At 62.8% G+C, this 15,767-nt stretch overlaps 2 protein-coding genes across 4 annotated transcripts in view; both read right to left on the bottom strand.

Annotated features, from left to right (window-relative positions):
- Nucleotides 1-457: 457 nt before the first annotated feature.
- On the bottom strand, nucleotides 458-2,986 carry CHRNA10 (cholinergic receptor nicotinic alpha 10 subunit). Its single transcript, XM_064727504.1, has 5 exons — nucleotides 2,926-2,986; nucleotides 2,528-2,673; nucleotides 2,073-2,227; nucleotides 1,299-1,831; nucleotides 458-1,197 (listed from the first exon to the last, which is right to left on the bottom strand). Exons 1-5 carry the CDS (start codon nucleotides 2,984-2,986, stop codon nucleotides 713-715), a joined length of 1,380 nt encoding a protein of 459 aa, XP_064583574.1. The 3' UTR covers nucleotides 458-712.
- A 1,174-nt stretch (nucleotides 2,987-4,160) lies between these two features.
- Nucleotides 4,161-15,767, bottom strand: part of NUP98 (nucleoporin 98 and 96 precursor) — a 40,271-nt gene continuing 28,664 nt past the window's right edge. For all 3 annotated transcript variants that reach the window (XM_064704622.1, XM_064704642.1, XM_064704632.1), the window contains exons 25-33: nucleotides 15,047-15,316; nucleotides 14,022-14,179; nucleotides 12,296-12,439; nucleotides 10,956-11,098; nucleotides 10,257-10,478; nucleotides 7,174-7,415; nucleotides 6,478-6,632; nucleotides 5,634-5,745; nucleotides 4,161-4,618 (exon numbers count right to left, since the gene is read on the bottom strand). In XM_064704622.1, the coding sequence (XP_064560692.1) occupies nucleotides 4,407-4,618; nucleotides 5,634-5,745; nucleotides 6,478-6,632; nucleotides 7,174-7,415; nucleotides 10,257-10,478; nucleotides 10,956-11,098; nucleotides 12,296-12,439; nucleotides 14,022-14,179; nucleotides 15,047-15,316 (1,658 nt within the window). In that variant the 3' untranslated portion in view covers nucleotides 4,161-4,406. The remainder of the gene's footprint in view (nucleotides 4,619-5,633; nucleotides 5,746-6,477; nucleotides 6,633-7,173; nucleotides 7,416-10,256; nucleotides 10,479-10,955; nucleotides 11,099-12,295; nucleotides 12,440-14,021; nucleotides 14,180-15,046; nucleotides 15,317-15,767) is intronic.

Below are 15,767 nucleotides of genomic sequence, written 5' to 3'. Positions count from 1 at the left end.
GGAGAGTTTATCACCTTCCCTTCCCTTCCCTTCCCTTCCCTTCCCTTCCCTTCCCTTCCCTTCCCTTCCCTTCCCTTCCCTTCCCTTCCCTTCCCTTCCCTTCCCTTCCCTTCCCTTCCCTTCCCTTCCCTTCCCTTCCCTTCCCCTGCCCTGGGCACAGGGAATGGCTCCCAGTGCCAGGACTGGATGGGATGTTGGCAATGAGGAATTGCCGTGGGACAGTGGCTGTCACAGGCTGGGCTGGCTGGGCACAGAGGGACCCCAGGACCAGCCTGCCCTGGTCAGGGTGGGCAGCAGCTCCAGAGGTGGGAAGCCCCCCACCCCTTTCATGGGGAGCCCCATCCCTCCCAGGGCTCAGGGCCTGACCCCCCATCCCTCCCAGGGCCACCCTGTCCCAGGCAGCAGGGGCAGGACACACGTTCCACCGTTTATTTCCAGTTTGGTGCATTTCCACGGTTTATTTCCAGTTTGGTGCATTTCCCAGGTGCAGGGTGCCACGGGGGGTGTGGGTGCCCGCTCTGGTACAGTGGGACAGGGGCTGGGACCCCCCAGCCCTGCAGCAGCGGCTCCCACTCTTGGGCACCCGTTCCCCAGGGATGGAGCAGCTCCTCCCTGCAGCCATGGGGGGCACCAGGGACATTTGTGTCACCCTCATGAGACACCCGCAGCCCCCGCCGTCCCTGGGGGCCGCAGCGCTGGGCCCGCACAGCCATCAGGCAGCGTTGCCCAGGACCAGCACGCTCATGAGGAAGACCATGAGGAAGAAGACCCACATGAAGAAGCGGTCCATCACCTTGGCCACCTTCTTCCACTCGCCGGTGCGGCGCTGGTTGGCGCGGTGGCGGCGGAAGCAGCCGGCGATGTACCCGACGTTGCTCAGCAGGGCATCGTGGTGGCACAGGCAGTGGGCCCAGGGGCAGCCCCGCACCTCCGTGCCCGCCCGCCGCTCCCCGGGGCTCTCCCCCGCTGCCCTGGCATCCCCCGGCGCTGCCCGCCCGCCCGGTGCCCGCCGGGGGCTCTTGCAGCTCTCGCCCACCTCGTAGACGCAGCAGAGGCGGGCCAGGTGGTGCAGGATGAGGCGGCGCGCCCAGGGCGGCACGGGCCGGGCCCCCGGGCCGCAGTGGTGCACGTTCATGATGAAGATGGTGAGCGCCGTGGAGGCCGTGATCATGGTCATGGTGGCGATGTAGTACTTCCCTGCGGGGGCAGCGGCGCTGGCAGGGGGCACGGGGGTCCCGCAGCCCGCAGGGGGTCCCGCTGCCCCCCGTGCCCAGCCCCGAGCCCGGCCCTGGGCTCACCGATGAGCGGGACGCTCTCCGAGGGCGGCATGCTCTCGGCCACCAGCAGCTGGAACACGGTGAGGGCCAGCAGCACCGTCACCCCCAGCGACACCTTCTCCCCCGAGTCGGCGGGCAGGTAGAAGCCCAGGGGCGCCAGGAAGGAGACCATGATGCAGGGCAGGAGCAGGTTGAAGATGTAGAAGGAGGCGCGGCGGCGCAGGAGCAGGGTGTAGGTGACGTCGGGGTAGGGCTCGGAGCAGCAGCCGTAGGTGATGACATTCCTGGTGGCCGGCATGCCCAGCACCTCCCACTCCACGTTCTCCACGAAGTCCGTCAGGTCGCCGCTGTCCAGCTGGTTGCGGAGGTCGATCTGGTTCCCGTTGTGGGTCCAGGAGCCGAAGGTGAGGTGGCACTGCTGCCCGTCGAAGGGGAAGTAGGACACGTCCACCTTGCAGGAGCTCTTGGTGATGGCGGGCGAGTCCCAGGTGATGTGCCCGTCGGAGCGCAGCACCACGTTGGTCTCCATGGAGCCGCCGAAGTGCTCGTCGGCGCTGGGCAGGGAGGGGTGCCCGTGGGGCCGCATCCCCTCCCCGTGCCCCTTGCAGCCCCTGGCTGTCCCCTCGCTGCTGGGCTCAGCGCCAGGCACAGCCGGCTGCTGCCAGCACCCCCCGCCCCACATATCCCTGCATGTCCCCCTCCTGCTCCCCCCGGGGCTGGCAGCACCCCCGCAGCCCCCAGCCCCAGGCGGCCCCCCAGCCCCGGGAGCAGCCGGGGGGACCAAGCACAACGCACTTGTTGTAGAGGATGATGTCCGGCCGCCACACGTAGCTGCTGGGGATGCGGATGATGTCGATGCCGCCGTACTCGTCCTTGTCCCAGGTGAGGTGCGCGTCCAGCCAGGTCTGGCGGACCCACAGGTAGGAGGTGAGCACCTGGTTCCTCTCGTCCTGCCGAGGGGAGAGGGTGGGCGCGGGGAATGGAGCCGGCGGCCGCCCCGCTCCCCTCGGCCCGCACCCAGCCCTGCGGCCTCTCCGGGTGCCCCGCGGAGCTGGGCTGGGTTCGGGGGGCCCGTGCTGGTTTTGGGGGGGAACCGGGCTGTCTGCAAAGTGCTCTCAGCTGCCTCGAGGCCACCCGGGCTGCTCTGGGGGCGGATCCGGGCTGGGTTCAGGGCTGAGCGCCGGCGCGGGGCCGAGCCGGGGCCGGTGCGGGGCGCGGGGCGCGGGGCCGGGGCCGTGCCCGGCGCTCACCATGTCGATGATCTGGGCCAAGGTGACCTTGAGGGTGACGTTGAGAGCCCGGTCCGTGTCCTCCACGGGGCGCAGGGCGCTGGAGTAGTTGGCGAAGAGGTCGTGGAGCAGTTTGTAGGCGAACCTTCCCGGCGCCGCCCGGCAGCCTGGGGACACCCGGAGCGGGGCTCGGAGGGGCCGGGCTGCAGCCGGAGCCCTCCCGAGGGATCCCCGGGACCCGGCCGCGGGACCCTCCGGCAGCTGGGGGGGACGGGGAGCCCGACGGGACCCCCGGGACCCCCCGAGCGCCCAGCCCGAGCCCCCGGCTCCGGGATTCCTGGTGCGCGGGGCGATGCTGCCCCAGGGACCGGGGGAGGACCGGGGGAGGGGGTCCGCGCCCCTGGAGCCCCCCCGCTCACCCGGGGCCGGCAGGAGGCCGGCGAGGCACAGGGCGAGGCACAGGCGAGCTGCGGGCTCCATCCCGCCGCGGGTGCGGGACACGGGGGGGCGGCTGACGTCAGGGCGGGGACAGGGACAGGGACAGGGACAGGGCGGGGGGGCACGGCCCCAGGCACCCACGGCGAGGGGTTACGGTGGGTGACCCCCGCGGGCAGGGGCCGGGACGGGCTCCGGGTGCAGCCGAGCCCCCTCGGGGATGGGCTTGGGGGCGCTGGTGGCATCCACGCGGTGCCTGTCGGTGCTGTGTCCCCAAGCGAGGACACCGCACCCGCGACACCACGGAACTGAGGGCGGCTGGTGCAGCCCCGGAGCGGAGTGACCGCCCGGCACAGCAAGGGACATCCCGCTCTCCGGGCTTGGGAAAGAGCGAGCGATGGGAAGGGGCAGATCGTTCCCGTTCGGTGGGAGGAAAGCCCGGGAGGTTGAGGGGCAGAGGCGCCGGGCTCGGGGGTGCCGGAGCATCCCCAGCTGCAGCCCCGGGGAATCCGCAGGCTCCGCTCCCCCGGCGCCTCCTGGCACCGTTCCCACGCCGAGCCCCGGCGGCAGATGCCGAGCGGTTTTGAGGCCGCAGGTTTTGTTTCCAGCGGTGAATTATTCATCCCAGCCCGTGCCGCCCGGGCCGGGCCGCTCAGGCCCAATTACAGTAATGGAAGGAGGCGAAGCCGCAGTGACCCGGCCCCTGCACACAGCCAGTGTCACCTGAACGTGCCACCGGCCAGGGACAGGGACAGCTCCCACTGTCCCCAGTGCCCAGCCTGGCCTTGGGCACTGCCAGGGATGCAGGGGCAGCCCCAGCTGCTCTGGGCACCCTGTGCCAGGGCCTGCCCACCCTGCCAGGGAACAATTCCTCATTGCCCAGATCCCACCCAGCCCTGCCCTCTGGCACTGGCAGCCATTCCCTGGGTGCTGTCCCTGCAGGCCTTGTCCCCAGTCCGTGTCCAGCTTTTACAGGAGCTCTTTTCAGTACCAAAAGGCCACAATCTGGTTTATCTGGTTCCCAGAGATGAGTGATGTTTCCTCCCGAGATTCTGAAGGAGCCTACCCCGATGAGCACCAAGAGCAAGGTGGGATTGTATCAGACATCCCTGGGCTGTCCTCACCCCCCACCCACCCATCCCTGTGGGGTGACACAGCAAAGGACCCACACCTCCAAACTCAAACCCAAATCCTTAAAAACCACAGGAACCCATGGGAGTACTATAAACATTTTATTTGTGGTTTTCAAAAAGACAGGAAAATAATCTAGAGCATTTATTTATATTTTTTTCGATAAAAACCTTTCGATACTCCTCATGCATGAAGACCTTGGGCGCGCACCCTGGGGCGGTGCCGGGCGCCGGGGCAGGGCCCGGGGCGGGCACGGAGCCGTTCCCCAGCGGGCACAGCCCTGCCTCGGCCGCCCTGCTGGGGTGAATGGTGCCGGGCGAGGCCCGCGGGGCGCTCAGTGCGCGGCCAGGGCCAGCTCGCGCAGGTAGGCCTGCGTGAGGCCGCGCAGCTCCTCCAGCGCGTAGTCCTCGGGCATGGGCAGGCGGCCGATGTGCGGGGCCAGCAGGCGCAGCGGCACGCGCGGCTCCGCGGGCTCGGGGCCCGCCTCGGGGCCCTGCTGCAGGCTCAGCACCGCCCGCAGCACGTTGGCCACGCGCTTCGCCATGTCTGCAAGAGCGGGACACAGCGCTGCTGTCACGCATGGGCTTGATGAGAAATACCTTTGCTCCTGAGAAGCTGAGATGCCTCAGAAACGAAATGTAAACAATGGCTATCTGCTGCTGTGGAATGCAACAGGTGCATCTGGGATTGGTCTCATCTGGTTGTTTCTGATTAATGGCCAATCACAGCCCAGCTGGCTCAGACTCTCTGGTCAGTCACAAGATTTTATTATCATTCCTTCCTTTGCTAGCCTTCTGATGAAATCCTTTCTTCTATTCTTTTAGTATAGTGTTAGTATATAATTTTCTTTTAATATAATATATATCATAAAATAATAAATCAGCCTTCTGAAACATGGAGTCAAGATTCTCATCTCTCCCCTCAGCCTGGGATCCCTGTGAACACCAGCACACCCTGCATGTGCTCCGCCCCAGAAGCGCTGCAGAGCAAACCCAGCCGGGACTGATGGGGCAGGGGCAGCTCGGGAGGGAAGGCACTGGATGTGCTGTCCTCTCCCTGCGCCCTCAGCACAGGCAGTGCAGCCACAGGGGGAGAGCAAACAGCCTGTGCCAGGGGGGGTTTAGGTTGGATACTGGGGAAAAATTCTTCCCCAAAAGGGCTGAGGAGACTCAGCCTGCAGAAAAGGAGCCCAAGTAGGGACCTTCCCACACTCCTCAACTCCTTGGCAGGACGGGGGGATCAGGCTCTGCTCCCAGGGAACAGGGACAGGAGCAGAGGGAACGGCCTCAGGCTGGTTGGATATTAGGACAACTCCTTCCCAGATAGGGCTGTGCAGCCCTGGCACAGCTACCCAGGGAGGTTTGGAATGCCCATCCCTGGAGGATTTCACAGCCCTGTGGATGTGACACTTAGGGACACAGGTCAGTGGTGGCCTTGGCAGTGCTGGGGAATGGCTGGGCTCAATCTGAAGGGTCTCTTCCAACCTAACTGGTTCTGTGAGCAGGGGACACAGGTGCTGCCCAGGTGTCCCAGGGAGCTGCAGGACAGGGTGTCAGCATACCTGACTGAGCCAGGCGGTCCTTGGCCGTGTGGCACTGCAGCTGCTCTATCCTGTTGCACAGGGACGTCACTTTGGTGTGTAACCGCTCCAGCTCGTAGGTGGACACATCCAGCTGGAAGCAAACACGGGTCAGCTCCAAGGCCAAACACACACACACCAAAACCTGCCTCAATTCACACCAGAGCAGGCAAAGGGGAAGCCTGGGCAGGAATTCGGGGGAATGAACGTGGAGATTGCTGGGTTTGTCCCATCCCTTTCACTTGTCACTGTCACACTCGCACAGGGCACAGCCCACCCCTTGCTGTGACAGCAGACAGCAAAGCCCAGTTTTAGAGATGCCCCACATTCTCACTGAAGTGCCTGCCAAAGAGAAGCACCAATCCCCCCTGTAGCAATGATATTTTCTGAAAAATCCTTTCCTTAAGAGTTTTTCTCCTGAGAAGCTGGGAGGCCTCAGGAACAAAATGCAAACAATGGTTATCTGCTGCTGTGGGATGCAACAGGTGCATCTGGGATTGGTCTCATGTGGTTGTTTCTGATTAATGGCCAATCACAGTCAGCTGGCTCAGACTCTCTGTCCAAGACACAAACCTTTGTCATCATTCCATCTTTTCTATTCTTAGCTAGCCTTCTGATGAAATCTTTTTTTCTATTCTTTTAGTATAGTTTTAATGTATGATATATGATACATATTATATCATAAAATAATAAATCAGTCTTCTGAAACATGGAGTCAGATCCTCGTCTCTTCCCTCATCCTGGGACCCCTGTGAACACCATCACACTCCCCCTCAGCAGCCAGTGAGCACTCCAGTGCAGCCCCGTGGGAGCTGTGAATCCCCACCTGCTGAATCCTGTCCAGCATCTCGTTGACACGGATGTAGTCGAGGTAGACCAGCCCCGCCAGCTCCCAGTCCTGGATGAGCGCGCTGCGCTCCGGCGGCGCCAGGTCCTCCAGGAACCCCTTCAGGTACTTGTAGTTCTCGTTGATAATTGCATCTGCAGAGAGCTGCAGTTAGGAACAGAGCCCATCCCGTCTCCCACAGAGCAGGGAACAGAAGGCCGCTGCTGCCCTTGTCCCCAGAGGCCCCTGTGCCCCAGGAAGGTGGGGCTGTGCAGCAGGGAAAGCACTGCCCTGCTTCCCTGTTTGCCCAGGAAAAGCACCATGCCAGGTATCCAGGGAGAGCTGGTTTGGAACTGCCAGGCCCTCTGTGCTGACTCTGCTGCTCCAAACCCAGCCTGGTCCCTTCACTGGCCGCCCCATGGCTTGGAATCATGGAGTCACTCACTGGTTTGCGCTGGGAGGGATCTCAAATATTATTCAGTCCCACCCCTTTCCACTTGTCCCCAGTCCCTCTGCAGCTCTCCTGGAGCCCCTCCAGGCCCTGCCAGGGGCTCTGAGCTCTCCCTGGAGCTTCTCCTGTCCAGGTGAGCCCCCCCAGCTCTCCCAGCCTGGCTGCAGAGCAGAGGGGATCCCACTCCCACCATGCCTTTGTGTGCTGCTCAAAGCTCAGGACGCAGGAGGAGCAGCAAGACCCACCTGAGGCCAAGTGCCTGACGACCAGCTTGTGGCACTGGTTCCAGTGGCCAGCCTTGAAGAGGAACAGGGCCTCCTTGTGCTTGTCTCCCTCCATCCTGGCGCGGACAGCCTTGGCCTCGTGGATCCAGCGCGGGGGCACGCACAGGCGCTGCGTCAGGAAGGTCTCCTTGGCCCAGCCCTCGGGGCCCTCGGCCAGCGCGCAGTGCCGGCCCAGCAGCTCGCGCACGGCCTTCTCTCGGGCACTGCGGGCACAGGGCAGCGTCACTGCTCTGCTCCTGCCACCCACCCGCACTGCGGGCACAGGGCAGCGTCAGTGCTCCTGCCACCCACCCACACTGCGGGCACAGGGCAGCGTCACTGCTCTGCTCCTGCCACCTCACAGGGAGCAGGGCACTGCGGGCACAGGGCAGCGTCAGTGCTCCTGCCACCCACCCACACTGCGGGCACAGGGCAGTGTCACTGCTCTGCTCCTGCCACCTCACAGGGAGCAGGACACTGCGGCACAGGGCAGTGTAGGTGTGACTGCCACCCACCCGCACTGCGGGCACAGGGCAGTGTAGGTGTGACTGCCACCCACCCACACTGCGGGCACAGGGCAGCGTCAGTGCTCCTGCCACCCACCCACACTGCGGGCACAGGGCAGTGTCACTGCTCCTGCCACCCACCCACACTGCGGGCACAGGGCAGCGTCACTGCTCTGCTCCTGCCACCCACCCACACTGCGGGCACAGGGCAGTGTAGGTGTGACTGCCACCCACCCACACTGCGGGCACAGGGCAGTGTCACTGCTCTGCTCCTGCCACCCACCCACACTGCGGGCACAGGGCAGTGTCAGTGCTCCTGCCACCCACCCACACTGCGGGCACAGGGCAGTGTAGGCGTGACTGCCACCCACCCACACTGCGGGCACAGGGCAGTGTAGGCGTGACTGCCACCCACCCACACTGCGGGCACAGGGCAGCGTCACTGCTCTGCTCCTGCCACCCACTCACACTGCGGGCACAAGGCAGTCTCACTGCTCCTGCCACCCACTCACACTGCGGGCACACGGCAGCTGTCACTGCTCTGCTCCTGCCACCCACCCACACTGCGGGCACAGGGCAGTGTCACTGCTCCTGCCACCCACCCACACTGCGGGCACAGGGCAGTGTAGGCGTGACTGCCACCCACCCACACTGCGGGCACAGGGCAGTGTAGGCGTGACTGCCACCCACCCACACTGCGGGCACAGGGCAGCGTCACTGCTCTGCTCCTGCCACCCACCCACACTGCGGGCACAGGGCAGCGTCACTGCTCCTGCCACCTCACAGGAGCAGGGCACTGCGGGCACAGGGCAGTGTCACTGCTCCTGCCACCCACCCACACTGCGGGCACAGGGCAGTGTCACTGCTCTGCTCCTGCCACCCACCCACACTGCGGGCACAGGGCAGTGTCACTGCTCTGCTCCTGCCACCCACACAGGAGCAGGCACTGCAGGACAACATGGCCTTCAGGACCCTCCCACCTCACACCAGTCTGGGATTCTGGGATTTTCCCAGGTGGCACAAAGCCCTCGGTGTACACAGCTCCATGTGGAAGAAACCACTGCAACCACAGGTCTTTAGGACTGACCCCAAGTTATTGCAAGGCCTGGAACAGTCACACAGGGTCTGTCACAGCCTGTCCAGCCCAGGACAGTCACACAGGGTCACACTCATAGCCTGTCCAGCCCAGGACAGTCATACAGGGTCTGTCACAGCCTGTCCATCCCAGGACAGTCATACAGGGTCACTCACTGCATGTCCATCCCAGGACAGTCACACAGGGTCACTCACAGCCTGTCCAGCCCAGCACAGCCACCCAGGGTCACTCAGGATGTGTCCAGGCCCAGCACAGCCCCCCAGGGTCACTGTCACTGTGTGTCCAGGCCCAGCACAGCCCCCAGGGTCACTCAGGATGTGTCCAGGCCCAGCACAGCCCCCCAGGGTCACTGTCACTGTGTGTCCAGGCCCAGCACAGCTCCCCAGGGTCACTGTCACTGTGTGTCCAGGCCCAGCACAGCCCCCCAGGGTCACTGTCACTGTGTGTCCAGCCCAGCACAGCTCCCCAGGGTCACTGTCACAGCCTGTCCAAGCCCAGCACAGCCCCCCAGGGTCACTGTCACTGTGTGTCCAGGCCCAGCACAGCCCCCCAGGGTCACTGTCACTGTGTGTCCAGGCCCAGCACAGCCCCCAGGGTCACTGTCACTGTGTGTCCAGGCCCAGCACAGCCCCCAGGGTCACTGTCACTGTGTGTCCAGGCCCAGCACAGCCCCCAGGGTCACTGTCACTGTGTGTCCAGCCCAGCACAGCCCCCAGGGTCACTGTCACTGTGTGTCCAGCCCAGCACAGCTCCCCAGGGTCACTGTCACAGCCTGTCCAAGCCCAGCACAGCCCCCAGGGTCACTGTCACTGTGTGTCCAGGCCCAGCACAGCCCCCCAGGGTCACTGTCACTGTGTGTCCAGGCCCAGCACAGCCCCCCAGGGTCACTGTCACTGTGTGTCCAGGCCCAGCACAGCCCCCCAGGGTCACTGTCACTGTGTGTCCAGCCCAGCACAGCCCCCAGGGTCACTGTCACTGTGTGTCCAGGCCCAGCACAGCCCCCAGGGTCACTGTCACTGTGTGTCCAGGCCCAGCACAGCCCCCAGGGTCACTGTCACTGTGTGTCCAGGCCCAGCACAGCCCCCAGGGTCACTGTCACTGTGTGTCCAGCCCAGCACAGCCCCCAGGGTCACTGTCACTGTGTGTCCAGGCCCAGCACAGCCCCCAGGGTCACTGTCACTGTGTGTCCAGGCCCAGCACAGCCCCCCAGGGTCACTCAGGATGTGTACCAGGCCCAGCACAGCCCCCCAGGGTCACTGTCACTGTCCAGGCCCAGCACAGCCCCCCAGGGTCACTGTCACAGCCTGTCCAGCCCAGCACAGCCCCCAGGGTCACTGTCACTGTGTGTCCAGCCCAGCACAGCCCCCCAGGGTCACTGTCACTGTGTGTCCAGGCCCAGCACAGCCCCCAGGGTCACTGTCACTGTGTGTCCAGGCCCAGCACAGCCCCCCAGGGTCACTCACTGCGCGTCAGGCTCGTGCAGCATCACGAACACAGCCCACTCCCAGAGCCCCTCGCTCTCCAGCTGGGCAGCATAGCTGGTGTTGAGCACCCCCCAGCTCTGCTGGGACAGGTGGCAGTAGTTGAGGGCCCTGAGCACCTCCCACAGGTGCCAGCTGAGGCGGAAATCCAGCGGGTCAGAGGTGACACTCCTGGGGTCCAGCAGCTGGTCAAGCTCGTAGGACCTGCAGAGGAGAGCTGGTAACTGGGAGAGCTGGTTGTGCCCACAGAATCACACCCAGTCCCCTCCCTTCACCCACCTCCACGTGTGTGATTTACAGCAGTTATGGCGGTTTGGTTTTCTTTTTTAAGAAGAAAATTAACAGTCTTTACTGCTAAAATCTAATGAGTCTGCACCCAGACTGTCACCCCTTTTCCTTTGTGTGTGCTCCCCTGCAGATTTCTCACTGCCTTCCACAAAGGCAGCTACAGAGAAGCCTTCCTGCACTCTTCAGACACAGAAAGCACCTAAAACCCCACAAATCTCCCCCAAAGCTCAAGGTTCCCAACTCTACCATCCCCAGGTGACACCACCTTCTGTCAGGGATACATGTGGGGCTGATTTCAAGAGGTTCAGGCTGATTTCATCCCCCTGCTTGGTGAGGCAGTCACTGACTGATCATGACTTTTCTAAATACTTACTGAACTCTTTGCCCACTTACCTGTCACTGTAGAGCTTTAACAAATGGAAGCAGACATCTCTCAGGGGCCTTCCTCCATTGTCGTCTTCCTCAATGACATACCCAGAATCCTCCAGGTAAGGAGGCAGAGGACAGCAGGCGTATTTTTCACACTCTGAGGTGTTCTAGGGAGATAGTTTCAACAGTAAGTTTGAAGACCATACTCTGAACAAAACTGAATTCCCCAGCTCAGCAGGCTCAGGAGATTCTTTCTGCACCTGCAGGTGGAACCTCCCCAGAACTATGGACCAACATGAAAAACCTGAACCCAAAATGCTCGGGCGGGTTCATGTCTCACACTGAGCTCTGACAAACCACTGCCTGGAGGTACAGCCAGCTCTCACACACAGCCTGGATTCCCAAAGGCTTTTGTAGCTGGAAAACCACGTGGGCCTTGGTGGAATGAGGTGGGTGCATCCCAGGGAGCCTTCTCTCTGTAGCCAAGCAGGGTCTGGGCAGCCACAACAGCACAGGACACACTGAGTCAGTCAGAACAATCAGCTAAGAACTTGCACTTCAGCTGGGTATTCAGAAGTGCCCAACACTGGATATTGAAGCAAACATCAGTGACATGTTTCCAGACTTGCTGCTGTGCTTGAGGATGGAGGGCTGAGCTGGCTTTAGTTAAATGATTAAACATGTTTTTCAGCAGAACCCTTTGTCCTGCTGCACACAGAGCTGAGAGCTCTGCAGCAAGACACAGGGCTCTGCATAATGCATGGAGCCACAGGGGGGTGGGACAGGGGCTGGGGGGCACACACAGGCTGTGAGGCACCATGAGCTGCTGGACAAGGCATGTGAGGATTAATGACCCCAGTGGGAGAACAGGCTGTCTGCCTCAAAAGGGCTTCTCTGCTGTTGGCCACTGATCCTCTTCCTAGGAGGAACAGCTGGACAAAACTTGGAAACACTCCATAAATGGGTTTTCTCCACAGAACTTATGGTTCTATAGAATGACAGAATGGTTTGGGTTGTAAAGCACCTTAAAGATCATCCAGTTCCACTCCCTACCATAGGGACACCTTCCACTGTCCCAGGCTGCTCCAAGCCCTGTCCACCCTGGCCTGGGATGCTTTTAGGGATGCAGGGGCAGCCCCAGCTGCTCTGGGCACCCTGTGCCAGGGCCTGCCCACCCTGCCAGGGAGGAATTCCTCCCCAGTATCCCACCTAACCCTGCCCTCTGGCAGTGGGAATCCATTCCCCCCATATCCTACACTCAATCCCACGTTCAGCAACTCCTGGCTGCTCCTGGAGCCTCTGTGCAGCAGCAGCAGGCAGGAGCACCCTGAAGGGCTCCTTTAGGGCAGGAGGCAGTGACCCACCTGAAAGGCTGACTCATACATGGCCAGAGCCCTGGAGATGGAGGCCGTGGGGGGCAGCAGGTACCAGAGGTGCACGGCCACGCAGCGCTTCCAGTCCAGCAGCGAGCACACGTTGACACTGATCCTCTCGGAGAGCTGCCACACCTGGAGCCACAAAACCTGATCAGACAGCCTGGAGCACACACCCTGATCAGACAGCCCTGGAGCACAGACCCTGATCAGACAGCCTGGAGCACACACCCTGCTCAGCCACACCTGAGCACACACCCTGCTCAGCCACACCTGGAGCACAGACCCTGATCAGACAGCACTGGAGCACAGACCCTGCTCAGTCAGCCCTGGAGTACAAACCCTGCTCAGCCACACCTGGAGCCACACACCCTGCTCAGCCACACTGAACACACACCTGCTCAGCCACACATGAACACACACCCTGCTCAGCCACACCTGGAGCACACACCCTGCTCAGCCACACCTGGAGCACACACCCTGCTCAGCCACACCTGGGGCACACACCCTGCTCAGCCACACCTGGAGCACACACCCTGCTCAGCCACACCTGGGGCACACACCCTGCTCAGTCACATCTGGAGTCACACACCCTGCTCAGCCACAAACCCTGCTCAGCCACACATCCTGCTCAGCCACACCTGGAGCACAGACCCTGCTCAGCCACACCTGGAGCACAGACCCTGCTCAGCCACACCTGGAGCACACACCCTGCTCAGCCACACCTGGGGCACACACCCTGCTCAGCCACACCTGGAGCCACACACCCTGCTCAGCCATACACCCTGTTCAGCCACACCTGGGGTACACACCCTGCTCAGCCACACCTGGGGCACACACCCTGCTCAGTCACATCTGGAGCATAAACCCTGCTCAGTCACATCTGGGGCCAGCTGTGCAGCAGCAGGAGGTGGCTCAGGGAGAGGAGCCCCTCCCTGCAGTGCCCATGGCTGAGTGGCTCACCAGAGGGGGGGTGACTGGGAGGGAAAGAAAGGAGGCTGTCCTTAGTGGGGCTGTCCCCAGTGTTGCTGTCCTTACCAGGGCTGTCCTTACTGGGGCTGTTCCTAGTGGGCTGTGGGTCTGTCCCCAGCAGGGCTGTCCCCAGTGTTGCTGTCCCCAGTGTGGCTGTGGGGCTGCCCCCAGCAGGGCTGTCCCCAGGGGTCTGTCCTTACCGGGGCTGTTCCCAGGGGATCTGTGGGTCTGTTCCCAGTGTTGCTGTCCCCAGTGTGGCTGTGGGGCTGTCCCCAGTGTGGCTGTCCCCAGTGGGGCTGTGGGGCTGTCCCCAGTGTGGCTGTCCCCAGGGGGCTGTGGGGCTGTCCCCAGCAGGGCTGTCCTTACCGGGGCTGTCCCCAGTGTGGCTGTGGGGCTGTCCCCAGTGTGGCTGTGGGGCTGTCCCCAGCAGGGCTGTCCCCAGTGTGGCTGTCCCCAGCAGGGCTGTCCCCAGGGGTCTGTCCTTACTGGGGCTGTCCCCAGTGTTGCTGTCCCCAGTGTGGCTGTGTGGCTGTCCCCAGGGGGCTGTGGGGCTGTCCCCAGCAGGGCTGTCCCCAGGGGTCTGTCCTTACCGGGGCTGTCCCCAGGGGATCTGTGGGTCTGTCCCCAGTGTGGCTGTCCCAGTGTTGCTGCCCCCAGCAGGGCTGTCCCCAGGGGTCTGTCCTTACTGGGGCTGTCCCCAGTGTTGCTGTCCCCAGCAGGGCTGTCCCCAGCGGTCTGTCCTTACCGGCTTGCCCGCCAGCAGGGCGAAGAGGCGCAGCCGCTCCTCCTGGATGAAGCGGTCGCTGTGCAGGCGGTGCCAGTCCACCAGCTGCAGGGTCAGCAGGTCCCTCACGGGCTGGCTGCCGGCCAGCTGGGACAGCAGCAGCGCCAGGCGGTGGTCACCTGCAGGGACACCCCTCAGCTGCACACCTTAGAGCCCCCCAACAAGGCTTTGGGTGGGAGGGAGCCTAAAACTCATCCCCTTCCAGCCCCTGCCCATGCCAGGGACACCTTCCACTAGGTCAGCTGCTCCAAGGCCCATCCACTGGGGGATGGAATGGGGAGGCCACAACTCCAGTATTTCTTACAAAATAAACCACTCCATAAACACCTGGTATAACAGACAGGGATAAAACCTGCCATAAGGCTCTGAAAATACATGCTTTTAACCCAAACAGAAAATGTCTGAACAGAAGCTCAATTAAAAAGATCATCAAATATTCAAAGGAGTGACTATGAAAACTCCCAGCTCCAAATGCACCCCAGCAGCCCTTTCTCACTGGGGGTTGTGGACAGAGCCAGAGTGAAGGGGACCAGGGAGTCCAGCAGCAGCTCCTACTCAATCTTCAAGGCCAGGCTGGACAGGGCTTGGAGCAACCAGGGATAAAGGAGTCCCTGCCTGTGGCAGGGGTGGGACTGGATGGGCTTAAAAGTCCCTTCCAGTCCAGCCCATTCCATGATTTTGTGGCCACTGACAAAGGAACATTTCACATGCAGAGCAGCCAGTGACTATGAGCTCTCTAAGTTTAATCTCTCTTTGTGCATGTCCCTTCTCCTCTACACAAAAGCTGTGATTTAGGAACCTTACAGAATCCCAGAATATCCTGAGTGGGACTGACCCCCAGGGACCCCCCAGTGCCAGCCCTGCCCAGAGCCCACCAAGCCCAGCCTGGGCATCCCTGGCAGCGCTGGCCAAAGGCTCCTGGAGCTGCGGCAGCCTCGGGGCCGTGCCCATTGCCTGGGCAGTGCCCAGCAGCCCGGGGTGCTCACCTGCCTGCTGTGCCAGCCTGCAGGCCTCGCCGATCCTCCTGCCCGTGAGGCAGCTGAACACGGCCTCGACGTGGCTGCCGTGCCGGGCCAGCGCCACCTCCTCCTCGATGCGCGCGGCCGCCGTCTCCGAGAGCCAGCGCGAGAAGGCGCGGCGCCGCTCCAGCGCCAGCACGTACTCGCTGGGCTCCTCCAGGCTGGCCTCCAGCTCCTTCAGCTTGCCCCAGATGGCCTCACACAGCGTCCACGCCAGGCACCAGTGCTTCACAACGCCTGTGAGGACACACACCAGCGTCAGCAGTGCGAGCACACAACTCAGAGGGGCTCATGTGAGGGTAACTCTGGAGGGTTCCCTGTCCCCCATCCTGGAGGGTTCTGTGTCCCCACCCTGGAGGGTTCAGTGTCCCTCAGCCTGGAGGGTTCACTGTCCCTCACCCTGGAGGGTTCACTGTCCCCACCCTGGAGGGTTCACTGTCCCCACCCTGGAGGGTTCCCTGTCCCCCACTTTGGAGGGTTCACTGTCCCCCACCCTGGAGGGCTCACTGTCCCTCACCCTGGAGGGTTCCCTGTCCCCACCCTGGAGGGTTCCCTGTCCCCCACCCTGGAGGGTTCCCTGTCCCCCACCCTGGAGGGTTCCCTGTCCCCACCCTGGAGGGTTCCCTGTCCCCACCCTGGAGGGTTCACTGTCCCTCACCCTGGAGGGCTCACTGTCCCCCACCCTGGA

This window comes from Zonotrichia leucophrys, chromosome 1, assembly GCF_028769735.1.
Source record: "Zonotrichia leucophrys gambelii isolate GWCS_2022_RI chromosome 1, RI_Zleu_2.0, whole genome shotgun sequence".
Taxonomy (NCBI): domain Eukaryota; kingdom Metazoa; phylum Chordata; class Aves; order Passeriformes; family Passerellidae; genus Zonotrichia; species Zonotrichia leucophrys.
This window is presented reverse-complemented; position numbering and strand designations above follow the sequence as displayed.